At 33.4% G+C, this 22,109-nt stretch overlaps 1 protein-coding gene across 3 annotated transcripts in view; it reads right to left on the reverse strand.

Annotated features, from left to right (window-relative positions):
- The window catches only part of NOVA1 (NOVA alternative splicing regulator 1), a 161,738-nt gene that overhangs the window by 2,711 nt on the left and 136,918 nt on the right, over positions 1-22,109 (reverse strand). For all 3 annotated transcript variants that reach the window (XM_036735515.1, XM_036735516.1, XM_036735517.1), the window contains 2 exons: positions 17,333-17,404; positions 1-348 (listed from right to left, as the gene is read on the reverse strand). The exon at positions 1-348 is cut by the window's left edge and continues 2,711 nt beyond it. In XM_036735515.1, the coding sequence (XP_036591410.1) occupies positions 1-348; positions 17,333-17,404 (420 nt within the window). The remainder of the gene's footprint in view (positions 349-17,332; positions 17,405-22,109) is intronic.

Raw genomic sequence — 22,109 nt, forward strand, 5'->3', positions numbered from 1 at the left:
TAACAGCCCTGCAGCAGCTGCAGCAGTTGGTAACACTTCAGCAGTGTTTGCATAAGGAGATCCGGTTGGATTAGAATTGGCCACTGGACCTGTGACATTGGCATAACTGATATTGAGACAGCTGCCACTCTGTGGATCCTCTTGTATCTTCTGGATGATAAGTTCGACAGCTTTGCGGTTTTGTTCAGGCTCTCCACTCACAGTGACAACCCTCTCTTGCAAGTTGATCCCATCAGGTTTCTGGGAAAGCTGCACCCAAGCCCCTGACTGCTCCATTATAGCCTTCACTGTAGCACCTCCCTTCCCTATTATCAGACCTGCTGTGCTGTTGGGAACTATAATCTTTACCTGTAATTAAAAAAAATACAGATAAATAATACTTCTGCTTTATGCATAAATTCTATAATACTTTGCTACCCTAGAAAAGGCAGGAAAAAAGAAAATTAGTTAAAGCCCAACATAAAGAAAGGGGGGAAAATCACAATTTTTAAAGTGGTTCTCATCAAATTTTACAAAAAATATTCTTTAGGGAACTGGAATTTTCAAAAGAAAAAAAAAGCTTCTTAAGTGGGGGATGCAATTATTAAACACTGAATTTTGTTCATGTCTTATCATATTCTACACTGGACAACTGGTAGTGAAGAAGACAAAAATCTCATTGGACTGTTTAAATGGTACCATTTGCAAATAATTTCCAAAACACATGGGTGGAGGCCAATCTTCTTCTACTATGTTGTTAAGAAAACTCTTTCTTCTAAAACATTGTAAAACAAAGAAAAATGTGATGAAAAAGCAAATGTTGTAATGCAATAGGACAAGTAAAGTCGAATCTGACAGGAGATTAATTTATTATATGTACACCATATGTCTTATGTTAATTTTATGTAGAAAAGGATTAATGTTGCTCAATCAATTACTCCCTTGCCCTCCAATTTTATATTTCCAGACATGGAGGAATACTAAATGTACATTTTAAGAAGAGAAAATACAACCTCTTTCACCTTGATCCCCTTTAGAGACACACATGATGTCTTCCTGTGTGTGCGTATGTATATAGATCTATCTATATGTATATTTATACACATATCTACAAGCATGCACATGCACACACATACAGAGGTGTTTCAAAGTCTTGGTGTAGCTTTAAGTTATCAAAGCTTAAAACTGCTTGAAGACTTTGTCCTATCTGTCCTCTCCATTTCTCTATCCACATGGACTTAGGGATAATTACATTTTGAAATTATTTAGTAACATGACCTTGAAATATATAAAATAAAGAGCATGGATTGATAACTTTAACAAACAACTCTCTATGCATTCATTACAATGCCTATTAGCACAGACAAAGCCTAGGGCATGTTAAGATGTTTTAATATAAACATACAGAATAATTTAATAATCCTACATTAACAAATACTATAAGCACACACACATTTTGAATACATTATCTGAAAGCAAGAAATACACTGGCATCATCATTCAAAAATTCTCTCTACATAAAATTCTTTAATCAATCAACAAGTTCTAAGACTATAAAATCAACCTGATATTTTGTCATAACTAGTATTTAAAATAAGATAGTCTATATTATTATTTAAACCAAAATAGAGAATTACTGAAACTTCAAAATTTAAATACCTGTCAATTTGAAACAATTACCCATAAACATAAATGATCTCAACAACTTGCTTTTTAAAAAAGGAGACTCTTAATAATTTTCTATGTTTACTCACACTCAAAATCTGGCAAATCATGCAAAGCAATACAGAAATCCAAAGAGCCATAACATAAAGATATATGCTATAAAATTTAAGGATATGTTTGGCTAATATTCTATATACTCAAGTAGCACATTATTTGGCACTTGGCTAACATGACTGGCATTAACTTTATTCTATTTTGCTTGCTTCTTAATGGAGTGGGGAGGAACTTTGTAAAACCCTTAGGAAATCACAAAAAGCACATGGCTACCTTGTAATAATGTCACAAGGATACTTTCCTTAAAGGAGTCACTATTTTAGCAAAAACAGCCAATTATGAATACTTGCTCAAAATTTTTGTGGTCAGAATCAGAGACCATGACGGGTAACTGTGCTGAAGAAGTGACTGTTTAGATAAATATTCCTTATTGGTAAATGCTAGGGAACCTGCTAGTTTGGGGTAAATAAGTCTTGGTGGGGCCAGCAGACAAGCTCTTTAGTAGTTCACATCACCTTGAATTCCATTATCTAGATCTTGGACATTCTTGAATAGACAACACACTATTTTATGACATCAGGTAAACCTTCTCAACATCAAGTAAGTCCTGGTCCAGCTTTCAGGGTATTAGGCATAAGGTCTTGATCTTCAGTATATGATTTCACAAATTTATTTTGCAAAGTAATTATAACATGAAAAAAGCTATTTGCCTCATTACAGGACATAATTTTCTCAAGACTTTTATTGTGAGAAGTATCCAGGAATGCCTGACACATAACAAGTAATTCAAACATGCAGTCTTTGCTCTATTACTGACATGGAGGAAGGATCAATAGTCTTCATTTTCAGCATCCCAGATCATCAAAATTGAGTAGGCTGAAATAAGTTGTTTGCTGGACACTGCTGTTAAGATATTACACACATCATATTTTATTAACTTGCTAACCACAAAAATCTACAAAATGCCATCAAGTGTTTATTAAATTAGAATGACACTTTCACACAATAATTTTAGGAACATAGTTAAACACCTTTCTGGATCCCCCCCTGCCCCACCTAAAATCAAGCTGTGGATGTTGAAAGACAGATGTGAGTTCTAGATAGGCTGATTTATTATAATGATTCTCTGAAAGCATCTATTCACTAAAAGTTTACCTTCACAGTAATATTATCTGTTGTTTATGATCTCATAGTTTTCTTTTTGTACATGGACAATTATTATTAATGTAGGATTTGCTTTTATTTGGGGTCTTTTTATCCTATGGAACAATTTTTTTTCTTAAAGCCATTTCTTAGGAATGTCAAATTGGTGCCCTCCACTTCCACTGGTCAGTACTCACTCAGGTATAAAATCTATACTAGAAAGTGATTTTTAGCATTTTCATCCAGTATACACAGATAAGAAAGCATTTCTTTGTTGAATGTCACTTGGCAGAAATGTCATAATTTTCAGTATTGTTAACTGCAATCAGTCATACACTAACTAGAGCGAATAGTAAAATGAGATGAGTAAGTGACACCATGACATTTTTTCCTGTGCACGTACAGGGTCATGAAAATTTACTATTTTAGGATGAAATGAGATGGATATAAAACTATAAATGATATATAAGGAAAATTTTTTTCACAATATCTGAAACATTTTCCAAAAGAATAATTTTAAAGCCATTTAAAGATTGCACCAAATGGCAATATGCTTTTAGCCTTTTTTTATGAAGAAAAATTTACTAATCAGGATGATACACTCAAACAAGCTATTACATTTCTCTTTCTTAAAAAACTGTAATTGCCGAATTTCTAATTGCCTATGAAAAAAGTGAACAAGATGCCATAACGATAATATATTGTGAAAAGTATATTTATAAATACAGAAGGCCAACTAGATATGACTATTTGACATTTTACCTAAAGTCATTATAATGATATGTGGGAAAAGAATAAGCTGTCTTACACAAGTCATGTTAACTATGCTGTGCATACATTTTATTATTTTGGCACTAGATCTAAATTTTCCTCTGGAATTGCAAATATGGTATCTAGATCATTACAGCAATGGCTTCACTTTCCTCTGTTTTCATAACTAACTCTTCCCATTTCTTATAAATTTTCAAAATCACTTAAACTGCAAAATTTAGGAAGAATATTTGGATTTTTCCTTCTTAAAGATTCATTTTTCATTATTTCTTTGTTAACAGAAGTATGCTATATGCCATAGCTATACTTAAAAATGTGTGTAAATATGTACATATGCATATGTATGTATACACACATGTATATATTTCATAGAAATTTCAAACTGGAATCTGTTTTCTTTGAACTATGTGTAAATATAAAAATCAGTTTGAGAACGAACTATTACCTATAGTAACAGATTTATAATCAAAGATACTAGTATAATATGACTAGCTACAGATGCACATCTTAGTTTATAGTAAGCTAATTTTGTCTTCAACTTTGCAAATATAATTATCTTTAGAAATATAGCTTCTAGACTCTAGATTCTAGCTTCTAGATTCACATTTTCAACTGTTCACCAGGCATTTCCACCTAAATGCTTTATCATGTACCTCAAGCTTTACATATTGAAAACTAAACTTATTCATCATTTTTGTCCCCAAAACTGACTTCCTTATCCTTAATGATAAAGCATTCACCCCAGTTATCCATGCTTCTAACCCTCTGAGTCATGATTAACACAGCTAGTAACCCAAAAGAATATGGATGTAAACTCAGGACTACTCTACATTCAGCATCTTCTAACCACATCATAATACTTCTAAAATCTCTGCTCCTCTACCTGAATTCCCTCTATTTGTTGATGGCAGCACAATATTCCCAGTTACCCATGCTTGTAACCTTGGGGTTATCTCTAGTCACTGAATCAAAACAAACAAACATTTATTAACTATTTAGTACGTGCTACAGACCTTGTAGGGCACTTTTAGATCCCTCTCTTTTCCTTGTCACCACTCTGTTTCCCATCAAGTAAGTCACCAAGCCCTGTCCATTCTGTTTTTGAAATCTCTCTCATAAACTTCTTTGACCCTAGCTCAGGAGAATGCAAGCTAGAGATTGGTTCCTTGTTGTCTTTGTATCCCTAGTCCCTACCACCGTGCCTGGAACCGGGAGGCTCAATAAATATTTGATGAATTGAACTGGGCTGAATAAAGGCACTCATTGCTTCTATGGTGAACTACTACTACGAGAGAGACTTGTTGGTTTCCCTATACAACTAATTGGAGCACCAACTGCCAACTTAAGTATATCTTTTATGTCAAACAGCACCTAGAAAACAATAAGCATATAATCTGGAATGAATGAATGTTGATTGAATGAATTAACAATATTAATACAGTTCCTTAGAAGATGATTTGCCTTTTTAAAAATATTGAGACATTTGAGAAACTTAAGCACAATACCAAAAGTCTAGGTTTTACACAGTAATGGAATGAATAACAATGTCTTACATTTATATACTATTTTTCTGAAAAAAATATTTTTTAATCTATTTGTACTAAATCTATTGAATTTTACTTCAGAGTGGACACAGAACATATTCCCCCTTTAAAGATGGAAAAAAACTGAGGAAAAAAGTAGGTAAACAATCTGGTAAAAGATGACATAAATGTTGTCCTAATTTTTGTCTCTAGAAAAACAAAGTTTACTCTTATCACTTCATTTCTAGCACCAGTACCAAAGGGAAAAAGGGAACCTTTTACATCCTGGAAGGAAAAGGGATATGGAATGTGTAGTTCAGGGAAAATAAACCAGTTGTCCAAACCCCAGAGAAAGTATGAAAGGAAAGGATCTTTGTGGGACTGACTAATAATACGAACTCTATCCCAATAAAAATGTTATTCTATTTTGAAATGACAGTGAAATTAGTGTTAATGTCTTTTTTTGTCTTTTAATCCTATGTACTCATTCGTCTTCATTCTTAAGCTCTATTAAAGAATGTCTCATGATAAAAATCTAAAAGTGCCTTTATTTACTGACCCAAAGATTCCTATTTCAAAAGAGCTGACAGCAAGACAGAGGTGCTGGATCCTAACCAAGAAAAATATTGTTTCCTCTCAATGCTTAGGGGTGGAGTGAACTGAAGTGGGCCAACTCCAGACTGTTCTCGGAGGTTGCAAATTTATTACTCTCAAAGCACAAAGCACAGTGAAAGAAAGAATAGAAATCTGTTATTTTCAAGTTATCCCTTTGAAAAAAACATGCCTTTGGTCATCTATTAATGGTCTAGTTTGAGACAAGGTAGTATAGAACTTCCTTTAGCTATAGTCATCCTTGCATAGAATAACTATTGCCTCAAAAGTCAAAAAATAAACCAAAAAAAGTTTACTTCAAAATTAAATGTAATATTACTTAAAACAAAATTTTAATAATTTGAAAGTAACCTTATTTTAATTGGCCTATTCTAAAAGTCTGTTTGCGTGTGTGTGTGTGTGTGTGTGTGTGTATATGTATGTATATATGTGTATGTTAAACATAGACACATATTGCAAGAGTTAAGATGACCTCAGAATTAAATTAACATAATATTTATACCAGGACTCAGTATTGTACACAAATCAATTGCACTAAATTATCTGAAAGAGCTATTATGGAAAATTGGTTACGAACCCTGGTAAGGCTTATAAAATATGAAAAATCTAAATAAGCACTTTCATGAACAAATTTATCTTTATATCAAATAAGTCTGTTATATACCTTTGGGAGCCAGAGGAACAATTTAAGTATTTTTTAATCCCCTTCCTGTATTAGATGGCATATTGGCACAAGGACCATCTATTATTCACTAAAAGTATAATGTCTTATTATAAAGTTTTGCGTTTGTTATTTCTTTTTTGCTTTATTATTGTATGAGCATCAAATGAGAAGTATATTTAATAGTCTTCCAATCCCTCTTCCCAAATAAGATATCTTAAAGCTCTGAGTTTAAAGTTCAAATTTCCAAAATAGCAATGTTTTTCTAAAAAAGCCTAATTTTTAAAAAGCAGAAATAGTAAAATATACAGATAAATATAATTACACTGATTATATGCAGCACTGTAACTTGTAAGTTTTTGCTTTTTTACTTTTTCTTTTCTGGACAAAATTAAACACTGGCTATTTAAGGTATTTTATAAGCTATTTATTATTACTAATAAAACAATTGAATATTGGCCCAAAAATTCTTTCAAAATTCCCACCTAATCTATACTAATATCTCTTCCTATTTCACTTAGCTGTGATTACTTTAAGGCTGCAGTTGAATTTATTCAGAAAGCAACTGAACTATAGTTCGCCAAAATTAGTCAGCTTAATTAACCAAAATCCTTGATCTACGCCAAGGGATCTTATTCTTGGGTTCATGAACATGTTTTTAAATTTTTAATATTTTGACCAATGTATTTCAAATTAAGATTAAACTAAAATCTAGAGTGAATATAGAACCCATTTATCGACACAATTCGTGTGCTAAGCTAACCTAAACAAAGAACATTCTCTGAAGAATATATTTAGAGACGCATAAAAAGATAGAGCCCCTCTAAAGCCAGTATTCTGGGAGCACAGAATAAGAAAAATACTCAGAGTTCTTAACATAAAATCAGTTTAAAACTAAACATAACTTACGGGGAAAAATCTTGGTTTCTGACAAGACTTCCAAACTTTTCCAATCTAATCTTCAAAAGATTCTAAAGATGTTTTTTTTTAAAAAGTAAATAATGGCTTTGAACATAAAAGGGATTTTTTTCTACTTACACAGATAGATAGTAACAAACAGCAACATAGGTAACTACTGGGTAAAAATCTAAGTAATATCCATTTACCAGTTAACTTCTAAGTTTTGACTGTAGCTTGGTAAGACTATTGGTTACTGTGTATTGTATAATCGAATTCCAACAGCTATACTGGTGATTATCTCCTACCAATTTAAAGCATAACAAAGCTTAGCTTTAAGTTTTTTAAAAGTTGCATATGTATATGATTGTATTGATATTTTTGTCATTTTTTAGTTTTGTCAAACTCTTCGTGATCCCTTTTTGGGGTTCTTTTTGGCAAAGATACTGGAATGGAGTTTGCCATTTCTTTCTCCTGTTCGTTTTTGCAGATGAGGAAACTGAGGCACACGGAGTTAAGTGACTTGTATAGGGTCAAACACCTAGTAAGTATCTGAGGCCAGATATAAATTCAGATCTTCCTAGCCTAAAACTATCACTTCTATGACGATGATGCTCAAATTTTAGCTCTGATGTCACTTTCCTTTACTATTGGGCCTATGAATTCAACTATCTCCTGAAGTTCTGCTGACTCCTCTAATTCGATATGCCCAAATCTAAGTTTATTATCTATCCTTAGTACATTTTCTTTCAAATTTAATTGTACTCTGGTTAAAACAAAAAACTGCCAATAACTTTTAAGGGCCAAGTGAATAAAGTTCAAATTCCTCCTGGCATACAAAGAATTTTGTGTTTTTGGCCTCAACCTATCTTTCCAGCCTTATTTCCTTTTATGCATCCTATAATTGAACTGATAAGGACTACTGTATCTTAAACATGCCCTGCACTTAGGTTAATAACTAAGAAGGATTATGCCAAAAGATTTACTCAGTTGATCAGCGTTATGAGTCTAAAATGGAAATAAGTGGATTATCACTTAGAAACTCAATTATACAAAAGCAATTGAGCATCTATAGCACCTAAGCTTACTATTAACTGGAAGACTGTAAGAATATATTAAAAATCACTTTTTGCAATACTATGAATAAGTTATATATATATATATGCAGACCTTATTTGAATGTATACATGAAATAATTATGGAACTTACTGTATGAACCACTGATATATACATTTTTGTAAAGTTCATTTGTGATATTAGCGAACATGTTATGATCAATAAAAGCTGTTCAATGATTTGCTTAAATCTTAATGTGTTTCCTTTTAGCTATATTGCTGATGCCAAATTAGCAACACTTCGGACATGAAAAAAAATCTGTTAACTCACATTTTCCCCTTCCTTCCTTGATACGGAGTATCCTTATTTTCCTGTTTTGTCCAGGCTGGAAATATAATAGAAGCTCATGATGGATCCTAATCTGACTTGTGCTGGTTCACCCTTTCTGAGGAAGCTCCAGCGGGCCACTGTTCGTAAGGGCTTACTTCATTGGTGCCGGACTTAGCAATAAGCTTCAGCCGTACTGCAGCTCAGCCCTCCCCAATTCAGAGGATTTATTAGCTTCAGCCTCTCCTACTAGCTGTGACTATAAATGCATACCATTCTAGACCAACTCAATTTTTTCAATGGAATAACTTCAGCATAATTTGTTCTAAGAAGTAGTAATTATTTTAAAAAGTTCTAAAATAGAAGACTGCATTTTAGTGTCTTACTGTAAAAGGGTAGCTAATAGTTTGATATCTCAAATTATTACAATTAAGAACACAATGGCATGCATTATTTTCATTAATTATTAAGATAAATGAACAACAAATAACTAATATGAAAAATTATAGAAGCACAAAAACAATTGGGAGACATCATTTGTAACATAAATTAAGTACTTATAGCTTGGTGGAAACAAACATTTTTTACTTTTCAAAAAGTTTAATGAATCTAGAATCTAAAATATGTTTGTAAACTTTTACCATAGGCCAATTAAAATAAGTTTTCTAGCAAATCAACAAGAAAAATTAACTATTTCCTGTACCAAAGTTATATCTCTGTAAGTGGAAAGAGTTTCTAACTAAAATGCCACCCTCCTGAAACCCCACAATTACTAGACAACAGGTTAAACTGCACACGATGAACAGAATTATTTTATTAGTTATTCTGAAAAGTCTTATATCAAACTGAAAAAGTGTAGAAATTATAACATCATTTCTGGAAGGGATCTCAGAAGTTTGGGTCCAAATCTTTTGTTTTACAGATGAGGGTTGCTGTTTGTCCTTCCTTCTCAAAGAGGACCAATGACACAAGGAAGGTGATGCCTTGACTTGCAAGTGAAACTGAATTTAAACGAGGCAGGGGTGTGGGAAGTCACCAGCCTCACTCTTTCCTCCAGAGCACTCTGGATCCAGTGGAAAGACATGGATCAGGATGCCTGGAGATGGCCCCAGATGCAGGGAGGTTAAGGGATCTGTCTGAAGTCTCAAAGGTGAGTGTTGTGGTATTTGGATCCAATTCCCTCGCCTCTAGAACCAGTATTTCTTCTACCACCCCATGCTTCCCTCCCAAACCACTAGCAATGTCAACTCATAATCAGAGCAGATTTGTGAAGCCAAAACCAGATTCAAGTTTGTAAACAACAGTAAAAATTGTACTTTGCACTCTTCTTATTCGTCTCCTTTCCTGTGTTTTCATTCAGGTCATACCCATTACCTGTGAGTGTTCTCCAAGGCTCTATCCTGAGACTTCTTGACGATTTCATGCATTTCCATTGGTTTTGCTATTATCTCCATGCAGATGATTCCAAGATCCATATATCTAGCACTAATCTTTCTCCCAAGGTCCAGTCTTGTATCACCAATTACCTTTTGGACCAACTGATTTAGGTGTCCCACTGATGTCTCAAATGCACCATATTCAACAAACAAGTCAATATCTTTTCACCAAAACCCTCCTTCCCCAACTGTCCTATTATTGTCAAAAGCAACACCATCCTCCTATTCACCTAGATGTGCAACCTCAGTGCTATTCTCAACTCCTCATTTATACTCACCCTACATATCAAATTAATTGCCAAGCCTTATCATTTCTAACCTCATATCATCATCTTTCTTTCTACTTACACCACCTTGGTGCGGGCCCTCATCACTTCGTGCCTGGGCTATTGTAATGTCCTTGTAATTTGCCTACTTGTCTCACCTGCTGGTCTGATTACGCAACCTGCCCCACCCCTCGATAAAACTCCAGTAACTTTCTATTACCTCCAAAATCGAATATGAAATCCTTTGTTTTGAATTCAGAGCCCTTTACAACCTGGATCTTTTGTTCTCCAGTTTTCTTACTCTTTACTCCTCAGCACTCATGATACGACCCAACTACAACGGCCTTCTTGCCGTTCCTCACACACACGACATTCCATTTCCTGATTCAAGGCCTTTTCACTGGCTACCTATCCCTGGTACCTACGATGATCTCTTTCATCACAGCTCAAAACCTACCTTCTGTGGGAGGCCATTCCTGCCCCTTATCCTTCCCCACTGTTACTGCTTTCCATCTGAGATTACCTTCTATTTACACTATTACTTCCATTTATACTATAGATGGACAGACGGGGAGACAGAGTTACGTTTATACCATCTTTTTCATTAGAACTTGGGTTCCTTGAAGGCTGCAACTGTGTTTTTTCCCTTCTTCAGATCCCTAGCACTGAGCCTAGTACTTGATTCATAGCAAGTGGTTAATGACTGCTTGTTGACTGACTGACTTTGTTCATTCTTTTCTTTTTATTCCACAGTTCACTAGTATCATGTTCCCTAATATTCGAGCAGGGTTTCTTCTCTGAACAAACTTTAAAAATATTTTATTTGAATTATTTTAAAAAAGATATATTCAATATAATCACTCTCCTTAGGACGCTACAGTTTTACAATTCTTAAATAAGAATTGCTTTCCCCTTTCCACCATCTTTAAAATAATTTTACTGAACAGTCCTAAGAGAAAAAAAAAGTTTCTTCAAATAACATCCTAGTATCTGTCTTATTCTATTCTATTGGGTGATAATTAATAGGTACTAAATTCTATATTCCCTTTTAGGTCCAAAAGGCCTGATACATGTCTTCATAATACATGTATGTATGTGTGTATATGTATGTACATATATGTATATATATATATGAATATGGAAGGAATAATGCTAAAGATACATACATCAAAGCGTACATAATTACGTCTTCGAGGAAATCCTTGAGAGTTTCCAAAATAAGCACCAAATCACCTAAGAAGGGGTGAATTAGTCTAGATCAGAGATGGAGTTGGTCAAATTCCTGAGCCAATCAGTAGAGGCCCATGAAAGACCTCTGTATTTTAAGCCCGAGAACGTTAGGAAGATTATTCAAACCTCCCTCCCCCCCCCCCACCACCAAAAAACCACACCCCTACAAAATCCAAAACAACAACAACAAACAAAAACTTGGGCATAGGAATTAGGAGTGAAGCACAGATTTTCAAGCCCAGGTTTGTCATGTTACCTTATGTACCTTAATATGGTATTTGTCTTAGTTTTTTCCTAAGGGAAAAAAAAAATCCTTATTGTTTGGAATTGTCAGGATTGGTTATCAGCTCTACAAAAAACTATTAAAAATTATGAAAGCTACTTCTGTTAGTATAATTAGTAAGGAGAATGGAACTTATTTCCTAGAAACCTGGGAATGTTTTGTTATATAGCCAGATTACAAAAGAGTTAGTCCCAACTGCCTTCATTAAAACAGAGTGCTTACTTGGCAACTGTATGCATGTCAGACACGTCTATCTTATGTCTATCTACTCATCAGGATCTTTCCCCTTTATTAGACTATTCCAATTCCTTCTCAATGTACAGGGGGGAAAGAAGATAGCATTGACATTGTAAATTAAGATAAATATCCAAAGAGAGAAACATGGTAGAGGGTATACGAACAAAGATCAGTGGAGACCATGAGCTCAGGACACAGACTATAAGCACGACATAGAAGCATCATAGGGTAGTGCTAGGTGACTTGAATTATTCAGCTGAAGCTCTTTCTGACAGAAACAGAGCAAATAATAACTTCTTTATATGCTGTCGTGATAATTTCATCCATTAAAAGGTAGAGAAATCAGCCATGGGAAATTTTACTCTGCACCTCACCCTCAGTAACAGAAGCAAGGTGGTTGTTGGGTAGAAGCGACCACTTCTCCTCTAAGAGTTTGTGAAAAGAGAGAAAAAGCAGTTTTCAAAAGGGTTCAGAGGAAGGATAGGTAGGGGGAAGGGGAAGTCAGCCCAGGAGAGGAGGGCAATTCTTAAGAATGAAAATCTGAAGAGACAAAGGTAAATGATTTCATTGAAGTGGAAAAACAGGAGTTGTCTGAAGAAGCCAATGTTATTGTGAATACAGAAAAGGGACAGAAAACAGGATGAATATCAAGGTCCTGTAAAACTAGTGCTGAAGCTCAGAGTGAGCTAAGAATGGTGAGGACAGCTAATGACAAAAAAGGATCACTATTTCCTGTGGGGATGGATGACACTTTGATAACTGACAAATGAGGGAAAGTGCAATGATCATTTTGCTGTTTTTTTCTGTCAAGAACAATGAAATTTACACTGGAAATGACATTACTAAAATGCCTAGCAGAGCTGACAGCCAAGGTAAGCAGTTAAGAGAGCACTAAGATACTCTTAATGAATTCAGATCACCTGGCATGGATTAATGACATCCTCAGGTGCTGAAAGAACTGGCAGATGTGCTTATGCAACCACTGTCAGTGATCTATAAAAGAGCCTGAAGACGGGTGAGGTACTATCATGGAACTGGAGCTGGGCAAATGTCGAAGGTTTCAGAAAGGGAAGAGAACAAAGCCTACAAATTATAGGCCAATGAACTTATCTTTGGTTCTTGCACTGGACAGGCAAAAAAAAATTAGAGTGCATTATTAGAGAGATGATTAGTAAACATCTAGAAAAGGGGTGCTTACAAAGAACTAGCATGGATTTGCCAAGACTGTGTCACGTCCGGCTACCTTATTTCCTTTTGTGAGCCAACTATTGCTAAACTGGTAGATCAAAGGAATAGTGTGTGTGTGTGTGTGTGTGTGTGTGTGTGTGTAAATGTGTATATACCCACATATATGTATATGTTAACACTGAGATTTTTGCGAAGTATTCTACTTTGTAGAATACTTTTTACTGATCCCCCTCGATAACACTCTGACAATTATCTGCAATACATCCTCTCCGTATCTTGCTTGTACGTGGTTGTTTGCATGCTGTCTTCCCCATTAGGCTGTGAACTCCTTGGAGGCAGGGACTGTTTTTCTTCTTCCTTCCTCTACATTTCTAGCACCCAATATCCAACACATAGTAGGTGCCTATTAAATATTTATTGACAGGTTGACTAAATAAAATGTCTCATAATTTTCCCATGGAGAGATGTAAACGAGGAGATCATACAGTCAGAAAGATTCAGAATTTGTTCACTATCCACCTTCAAAGAGCCTTAATAGGCCAATGGCCACATGGCAGGTGAAGTGGAGTACTGAGGAATCTATGATTAGTCCAGTGCTATTTAACATATTAATCAATGATGTGGACAAAGGCAGAAGTGGCAGACTCATATTTGCAAATGATATAAAGCAGGAAGAATTATTATACTTGTGTTCGAAAAATAAACGTCACAAGTACACAGTGGGGAAGCATGATGGTTTGAAAAAGATTGAGTGGTTTTAGCGGACTGCCAGCTCAATATGAATCCATAGTATGCGATGTGCTGGCCAAAAAAAGTTAATCCTGTCTTGGAATACAGTGACAAAGCTTTCAGGAATTAGGAAGTGACAAACCTTTTGTACTCTGCCATAGTCTGTTGACCTGGAATACTGTGTTCAGTTCTAGGTACTGAGGTTTAAGAAGGACATTGATAAGTTGGAGGGCGTACAGAAGGCAGCAATCAGAATGATATTCATCCAGAAGAGTATAAAACTCAGTAGGTACATTATAGCTATCATCTAGCATTCGAAAGGCTGCCACATTAAAGTGGGGTAAGACATTTTTTTTTTCTATCTGGCAAAAACAAAAGCAAGAAGTAGAAGTTGAAAGGAAGTAAATTCAAGTTTGACACCAGGAAAATCTTCCTAATAATTAGAGCTGTTTGAAAGCAGATTGGGTGGGCTCAAGTGGCAGCCCTTCCTACACCTGAGTTTTTAAAGCTGAAGATGGATTACTCTTGGTCAAATGCTACAGAGATTGTTTTTGACACTCAAATATGACAACTACATGATTTGTCCTGTGACTACAAATCCAGTGTCCATTTCACTTAGCGTACTCCCTCTCATATCAGGTACAAATCTGTATATATAAGATACTACCAAATGCTCTGTCAAATGACAATTTTGGGTTTCAGAAACACTATATAATAATCTATTCTAGATATACTTTAAGCAAATATGACAGAAAAACTCTGGTTCTTCATAAAAGATAAATAAGCGTTTTTATTTGCTTGTTTTTTTAACTGCAAAAAGACTCACCAGAGAATGCCTTCCTTTACAGATTAGCACAGATATTTTTGACCTAATCAGTTTCGACCTGGGCCACTTCAACTCTCCTTAGGCAGCCTGGTATCCCCTTACTCCAGGGGCCTCACTACATTAATTTAGGAATTAGTTTGGACACTTAACTGACTTTGGCCGTATTGTACCTCAGAATTCCTTAGCTCAAATGTTCTACCACTCCATTAGAGGGGGATTATAGACATGGGCCACTGCACCCAGAAACTTTTTTTTCTTTTTTGAAAACAAATTATTCCTAAATTTTGTTAAAAGTTAGTACAAGTAAACTAAATTATACATGAATTTCCTTTTTTCCTTTAAAATTTTTTAAACATTCATTTTAAAAAAAATCTCAGTTCCAAATTGTCTCCCTCTCTACACCTCCTCCCCTACCCATTGAGAAGGCAAGCAAGACTCTCTAATGCTTATGCCTGATAACTTAAATAAGTGCTGACAAGTTGAATTTTCTCATGTTGAAACCCATTTCATGTGACAGTTTCAGGGCAAAATCGATTTAATATTCTGAAGTTAAACAATAACCACTAGTATAGTCAGGAAACGGCTATGTCACTCACCCCAAATGAGCAACTATGACTTAATGCCTTATGACATGCCATGATGTTACCTATTAAAATGGTTAGATGCCACTAAAAAATATTGTGGGTGATAAAATTACAAACTAATAAGGACATTAAAGATTAATGATGAAAATAGCTCCTTTTGATGATGTTCTTATATGACTTTCCTTTATATCCTGTTTAATAGTCTGTGGAAGGTATCCTGCTCATTTGCATAAGAAAAGAACAGCAGATGTTAAGAATAAAAATAATTTATCACATCTTATGTCTAAGGATAGCATGTTAGAAGCATATACTATTATTATTTTTAAATAACCTAACACTTTGATTTTGAGGATGAGAAAGTATTGTCCAACTTGCACTGTGACAGTACAAAATGAATACAAACACGTTAACATCTACATTTAGACAAAACTATTATTAGGAAAATACAATTATTTAAAAATAATTTAATAAAAAAAACAAATTTTAAGGAAACAAAATCAAAATTGTTACTTAAGCACTCACATATTTTTCAATTCCAAATACAGATATTTTGGTACTTTAAAGCTCACACAATATCCTAAAATGGGCTGTTTTAGCTAAAGTATGTGAAAGCAGACACCACACTGATGGGAATGGAACTACATAAAACTAGAATTAAACTTCTACTTACATAATAGTTCTTGAAATCTTAGTTTTGTTTCCAGATATGATTGAACAATCCTGTATTATGGGATTGTAGCAGCATTCAGCTATATGATTTAAACATAATCCATTCAAGAAACACAAATTTATTGTCTGCATATTTCTTCATATGTACTAATCAAATTCAACACATTTATCAATAGATAATGTAATGTCAACAATTCATATTGTGAATTATCTGTATAAAGAAATATTTTATGAACAGAAGTTTTCTTAGGATTCAAGTTAAAAAAAAATCTAAAATTTTCATTGCCAGTAAACAATTTGTAATTAAATTGAAATGAAAATTTTCCATCTAGAGATTGAGTACTTCTTCAGATTAAATCAAAATGTATGTGGAAGACCATTAATTTTTAGAAATTTTATAATTGTGTATTATTAAAGATTCAAGAAGAACAAATTTAGTGTAGAGCTGGATGTCAAGAAATTAAATACTTTGAAATTTTACATCAAAATTGTAAAAAAAAAATACCCTGCCAAACCTAAATTTATAAGGAATCACTATAAACCACAAATATGAAAAATAGATGCAATTTTTATCAGAATAATTGTAAACATTAGTTTTGCTTTTCTACTGTAAATAGTAAATAGTAATGCTTTATGATCATAACAAAGTATTTGTTATTAAAATGCTCAAAATAATTTTAACTAATTTTGTTTTATTCCTTATAAAAGCCAATGTTTTTCAACTACATGAATCAATTTTTACTGCAAGACACACCTTGGTTAAAAGCATATTTCAATCTTATTGCCTCAAAAATATGCACCTTCTAGCACAGTTATTTATGTATTTAAATTTGATGTGCAGGAATAAACTTTTCTTAGGCATAAGAAATCTTTAAATGTATATGAAGAAAAAAATATTCAATGAACAAACTTTTGCCCTTTTTAGTAGTTCCAATCTAATGGGGGAGGGCACCCTGCTTTTGAATATACTTGTTTTTATCAGGAGAGTCAAAATTCAAATAAGTTGCCAAATAATTTACCACTTGTTTCATAAAATGTGAACTTTAAATTATGATTCTAATATCATTTGGTATCTATGATCATGGCTGCATACATGTGAATGAACGAATAAATCCTTAACCCACCATATCTTTTTCTCCAGTTTGCAAGCGATCACCCGTGAAAAGTATGGTGTAGATGATAGGATGATACTGTACCTGATTGGCTCTGGAGGTGGTCATGGGATCAGATGGAGAGGACTTGGTGGTAGTTGGGGAAGATGGCAATGTCTGGGAACAAAGCAGTTCAGGAGCAAATCAACCTTTATAAGCCTTAAACTGATCATTTAAACAAAACAAAACAAAACAAAATAAAATGTAATATAACGAGAAAAGAATCCTAAGAACCAAATCATCTCCTACTCATTCGAACTTAATGGAATTTAAGGTCAATTAAGTAATGCATGTAAGTATGCATGCATAAGCATGTAAAAACAAATTCATGAATTGAAATCAAGATGGTGATTGGGAGAAATTCACATGAGTAGTAAGAGGTATCCTGACCATATTCAAGTACTGTAGGATATTTTCTTTCCCCTCTCATCTTCTTGAGGGAAAAGAGAAAATAAAATGAAAATTCCAACAAGTTCAATGAGCACAATTCAAAGAGTACTTCCAACAATCAACAAAATGTCTGAATTTTGAAGAAATGGTGAAATGAAGTTTATTTTTACATAAAATTATCCACTTTTCTCATCTGTCAAGCATAACCAACAAATTGATTCCATATAAATTTCATGTCTATCTTTAATTACAATTACTTTATAGTTACTGAGTTCTTGGTAACAATTTGTCTTCTAAAATATTGATATTTTAATAAAGAGCCATGTGTGAAAATGTAAACATTATTCTCATGATGTTTGAATATGCAACCAATGCCATCACAAAAATTACTGCAATATGTTTATCATTTAAGTTAAAAGATCATTCACTTAGGGGGAAAAAGTTAATAATGCATTGTAGTAGCAGCCTGTGTTAAAAAAAAAGGAAAGAAAAACCCCACAAATAAAGTAGGAGTCATATTTATTGCTCACATTGTCTAAAGGTATACACATACTATAGGAAACACATTATTTTAGACTAAAATGTTTTGTTAGTTCACTTAGCAATAGCCACATCTAGCTCATAAACTTAAAAAAAAAATTCTCAGAGCACCAGATTTCACTTTAACATATATAGTGACAGAGTATTTATTCACCAAAACAATTATTTAAACATGCCTGATAGAACAGATGTTTTCACATGTGGATTCAACTCTGCGCATGTGTGTTTATATTTTGAGTCTCTCTGTGTGTGTATGTGTGTAACAGTGGGACACATCCACCCACCCCCCCACCCCCCACCCCCCACCCCCCACACAAATGCTAACCAAAGTAACTCAGGCATATGGAAAAGCTGAACTTTTTAAAGGTTCAGCTAATAATCTTAACTTCCTTATAAAATAAAAAAGTACAGGTGATATGAAATAAAATAATGCTATATTTATCAGATATTCTTCAGATTTATGCATGTGTACAGCTGTCAGCATAAAAGAGAGGAAAAAACCTCATAGGTTTCAGCATATGTTTAATTTAATACTACTGGCAAAAATGATTGGATCTAGCCAGGCTCTAGAAGTGTTTTCAATAGATTTCTTATTCAGTGTGTCTCCTCAAGGTTAGGATGTCATTAACTATTATATTAGTGCATAAGATTCAGTGATGTTGGATAAATTCGAAGATGGAGGATTTTGAGAGAAATAAGTCCTGGCATTCTGATGAAATTTAAGATTTGACATTATAAAAATGACAAAAAAATGACATATAATGAAAAGAAATAAACTGAGTACTTAAATTTCTAATGCTCATCTTAATGAAAATCTGACTATTGTTCAAAAATACTTTCATTTTTAACTTTTCTTTAAGAAATATTTCTAAAGCTCATTTCTAATGCAGACTTGATTTGGGTCATATGTTGAAATCTTAGCACTGCTAAGACTGAAATTTGTCATTTACATTTTTCTATTTGCATTACACATGTGTAATTACACGTAGATTATATTGTGAAGCATACCTCTATTTCTCTATTCCATAGAGTGTATTTCCATAGCAGAGGTATATTTCTACCAGTATGGAAGCTAAATTAGGGGGTCTCTTGTTCCTGCATTAAAACATGCTCTCTACTAAATCAAGATTATAAAGTTCTTTAAAATGAGTTCAGTTGCTAAGTACTAAAAAAGAGAGCCTGTATAGCTGTCTTAAAAATTTGTGGAAGCATTGCATTTATGTGTGATAAGACTACCCATATAAGGCCTCGCCAGCCTTTTGTACTTTACTTTATTGTTAGGATGTAAATTGGCAATCTTCGTACTAGAGTTGACAATTCTACACATTCTTTAAACCAGTGTAAGAGATTCAAGAATCAATGACGACCCTTAAGGCAGTCTGAGCAAAAAATCAAGGGAAGTTGAATCATGGCTTGTTGACAAAGATGGAAGAATAGACCATTATGAATAATTGGTCACTGATAAATTGAGAGATATATTAATATCGAAGATATAATTTAGATGGAAACTGAAAAACAGTTATATAGGATACAGTTGCTACAGCTCTTTTCTCATAGTGTCTCCTCTCCTTTCTTCTCCTCTCTCTTTCTCTTTCTCTTTCTCTCTCTCCCTCCCTCCCCATGAGCAATTTTCACTTTCTTTTTAGACAAATGAGTATCTAGTAATTTGTTTATCTTTATCAGAAATTCATTTTCCCTAAATGGCTATTTTAATCATTATTTTTTCCAAGTTTTGCTTGCTGAAAAACTGTATATAGAACATTCTTGTAGCAAATTGGTAAAACCACATCACCAAAATGCCTTTACTAATTTAGTTGCCTTGCGTTTTATTTATCAATGGTGAAAACACTAGGACTTGAATGCTAAATGAACAATAACTAAACCATAATCTATTTTTCTTCAGTTCAAATTTACAACCAAACATGAAAGGTCACCTAATGATTGCTATTAACTTAATAGAACCAAAGTAGCTAATTAGTTAGAACTAGGAGCAAAAATTGGGTGATAAAATAAAAACCTTGATGAAGTGGAATCCAGCTTGCCAGAACCTTTAATTAACCAGATGTTAACAATGAAAATTGATGCTGAGGAAAACGTCCCTAAGGCATTACAATGTCCCAAAAGGAGAAAGTTTAAATTATGCTTATTATACCACATTAACTAAAGCAAGAAAGTGGGCCAATATGGTATCTTGGAAAGGTTTTCACTGAGAACTAAAATTAAAAAAAAAATTTTTAGATTTTTTTCCTTAGTTACAAAGAAAATTCAATTAACCCAAACACTGAATTATAAGAGTATTCTGGTTAATCTAGGTTTTTGCTTTGTTCTGAAATTATACCTGACATTGCTTGACTAGGTAGCAAGCATAATTGTTTTACTTTGGTCTCTGATAGGGTTTGGACTTAATGTATTCTTTAATTATTTAAATGCTGTAAACCTCAGTATAACTAAAGATCCTTGACAACTGATATTATTTTTCATTTTTGTCTTTATATACTCAACACCTGACTTACAAACTTCCGACGATGCTTGATAAAGGAAGGCTTGCTGAATTTAGTTTAAGGTGGTATGGATTACCACATTTCCTTCACGCCACAGAAGTTATTAATTGATTATGTTAGCAGCAAATTTCATTTTTTTAAGGTAATAGAGCAACATTGTTAAATAAAAGATTTAAAAACCCTACACTTTATAAAACATCACGCACTTAATATATTAGTGAAAATTAAGTATTTTGCCTACAAAGCAAAAAGGACTACCACAACTGCCTAGTTAATTAAATGTTCAATGTTTTCATAGGCACTTCAGCTTCATACTACTCAGACATTCAAAATATGAAAAATGTGTCAGTATTTTCCAATTCCCTTACAGAAATGAAGAGAGACAAAATATTCTAAACTCAGCAATTTCATCAAAACATATTTCAAACAAATCTCTTTGTACAAATACATACACATATATCCACATGTGCATATACACACATATCTATATTCACATAAATATGTTTTAAAGTGTACCCTGTAACTACAAACACCAAATGACACATACCACTGTTCTCCTCCCTCCTGAAAAGCTGAACAGAAAAATTTAAACAATATCTTTTAAAAGAGCAGCAGGAATGACCATTTAAAAAATAATTTTACATGTAAAATATCTACATTTGTATAGTGTGAATTTTGATTTGGGGACTTCAAGTTAAATATCAATTGAGGTCACATAAAATATTTTATTAAAATGTGGCATATTTCATATAAATGATTAAGGGAAGACATTTACTGTATACTCTCTCAACATTTCATTAAGTTTGTAGTTCTTAAAGAATAAAATTTTTACAATTAAAAAGAGTAAATGGGGAAGGATGCAGTGATTTTTAGGCCTATTTATTTATTTATTTTTATCCATTCACATGAATAAACTTAATACACTAATCTGAAGATTTATGCTTCAGATACCTGAAAGGCTGAATTGAAAGTTTGAACATTATTAACTTGAATTACTGAACAAGTAAAACATTTTTTAAAAATGAGAGAATTTGAAAATAGATGAGTTCCTGAATGTTGAAGTTATTAAGCTTTTGGAAAAGAGAATTTAAAAGTGATTAGAAATTATCAAATAAATTCTTATTAAGAACTCAGTTTTCCAGAATGAAGAACTTATAATATCACTTCAGTTTTCCTATAACTGTTGCTCACCCATAAGTGCAGGTATAGCAGAAAGACTACTTACAAATATTTAGAGACAGCTCTAATAGATAGTACTATACAGTAAATCTGAACTCTAAATATGCCTTTGTCACTGGCTGCATCAGTTCAATGGGAACACAGGTCTCTCTAAAAAATAAATGCTAAAAGATTAAGTGCATATATTACACATAAAGATGCTCTAGTTTTTA

The sequence above is a fragment of the Trichosurus vulpecula genome, chromosome 8 (assembly GCF_011100635.1).
Source record: "Trichosurus vulpecula isolate mTriVul1 chromosome 8, mTriVul1.pri, whole genome shotgun sequence".
NCBI classification, from domain to species: Eukaryota; Metazoa; Chordata; class Mammalia; order Diprotodontia; family Phalangeridae; genus Trichosurus; species Trichosurus vulpecula.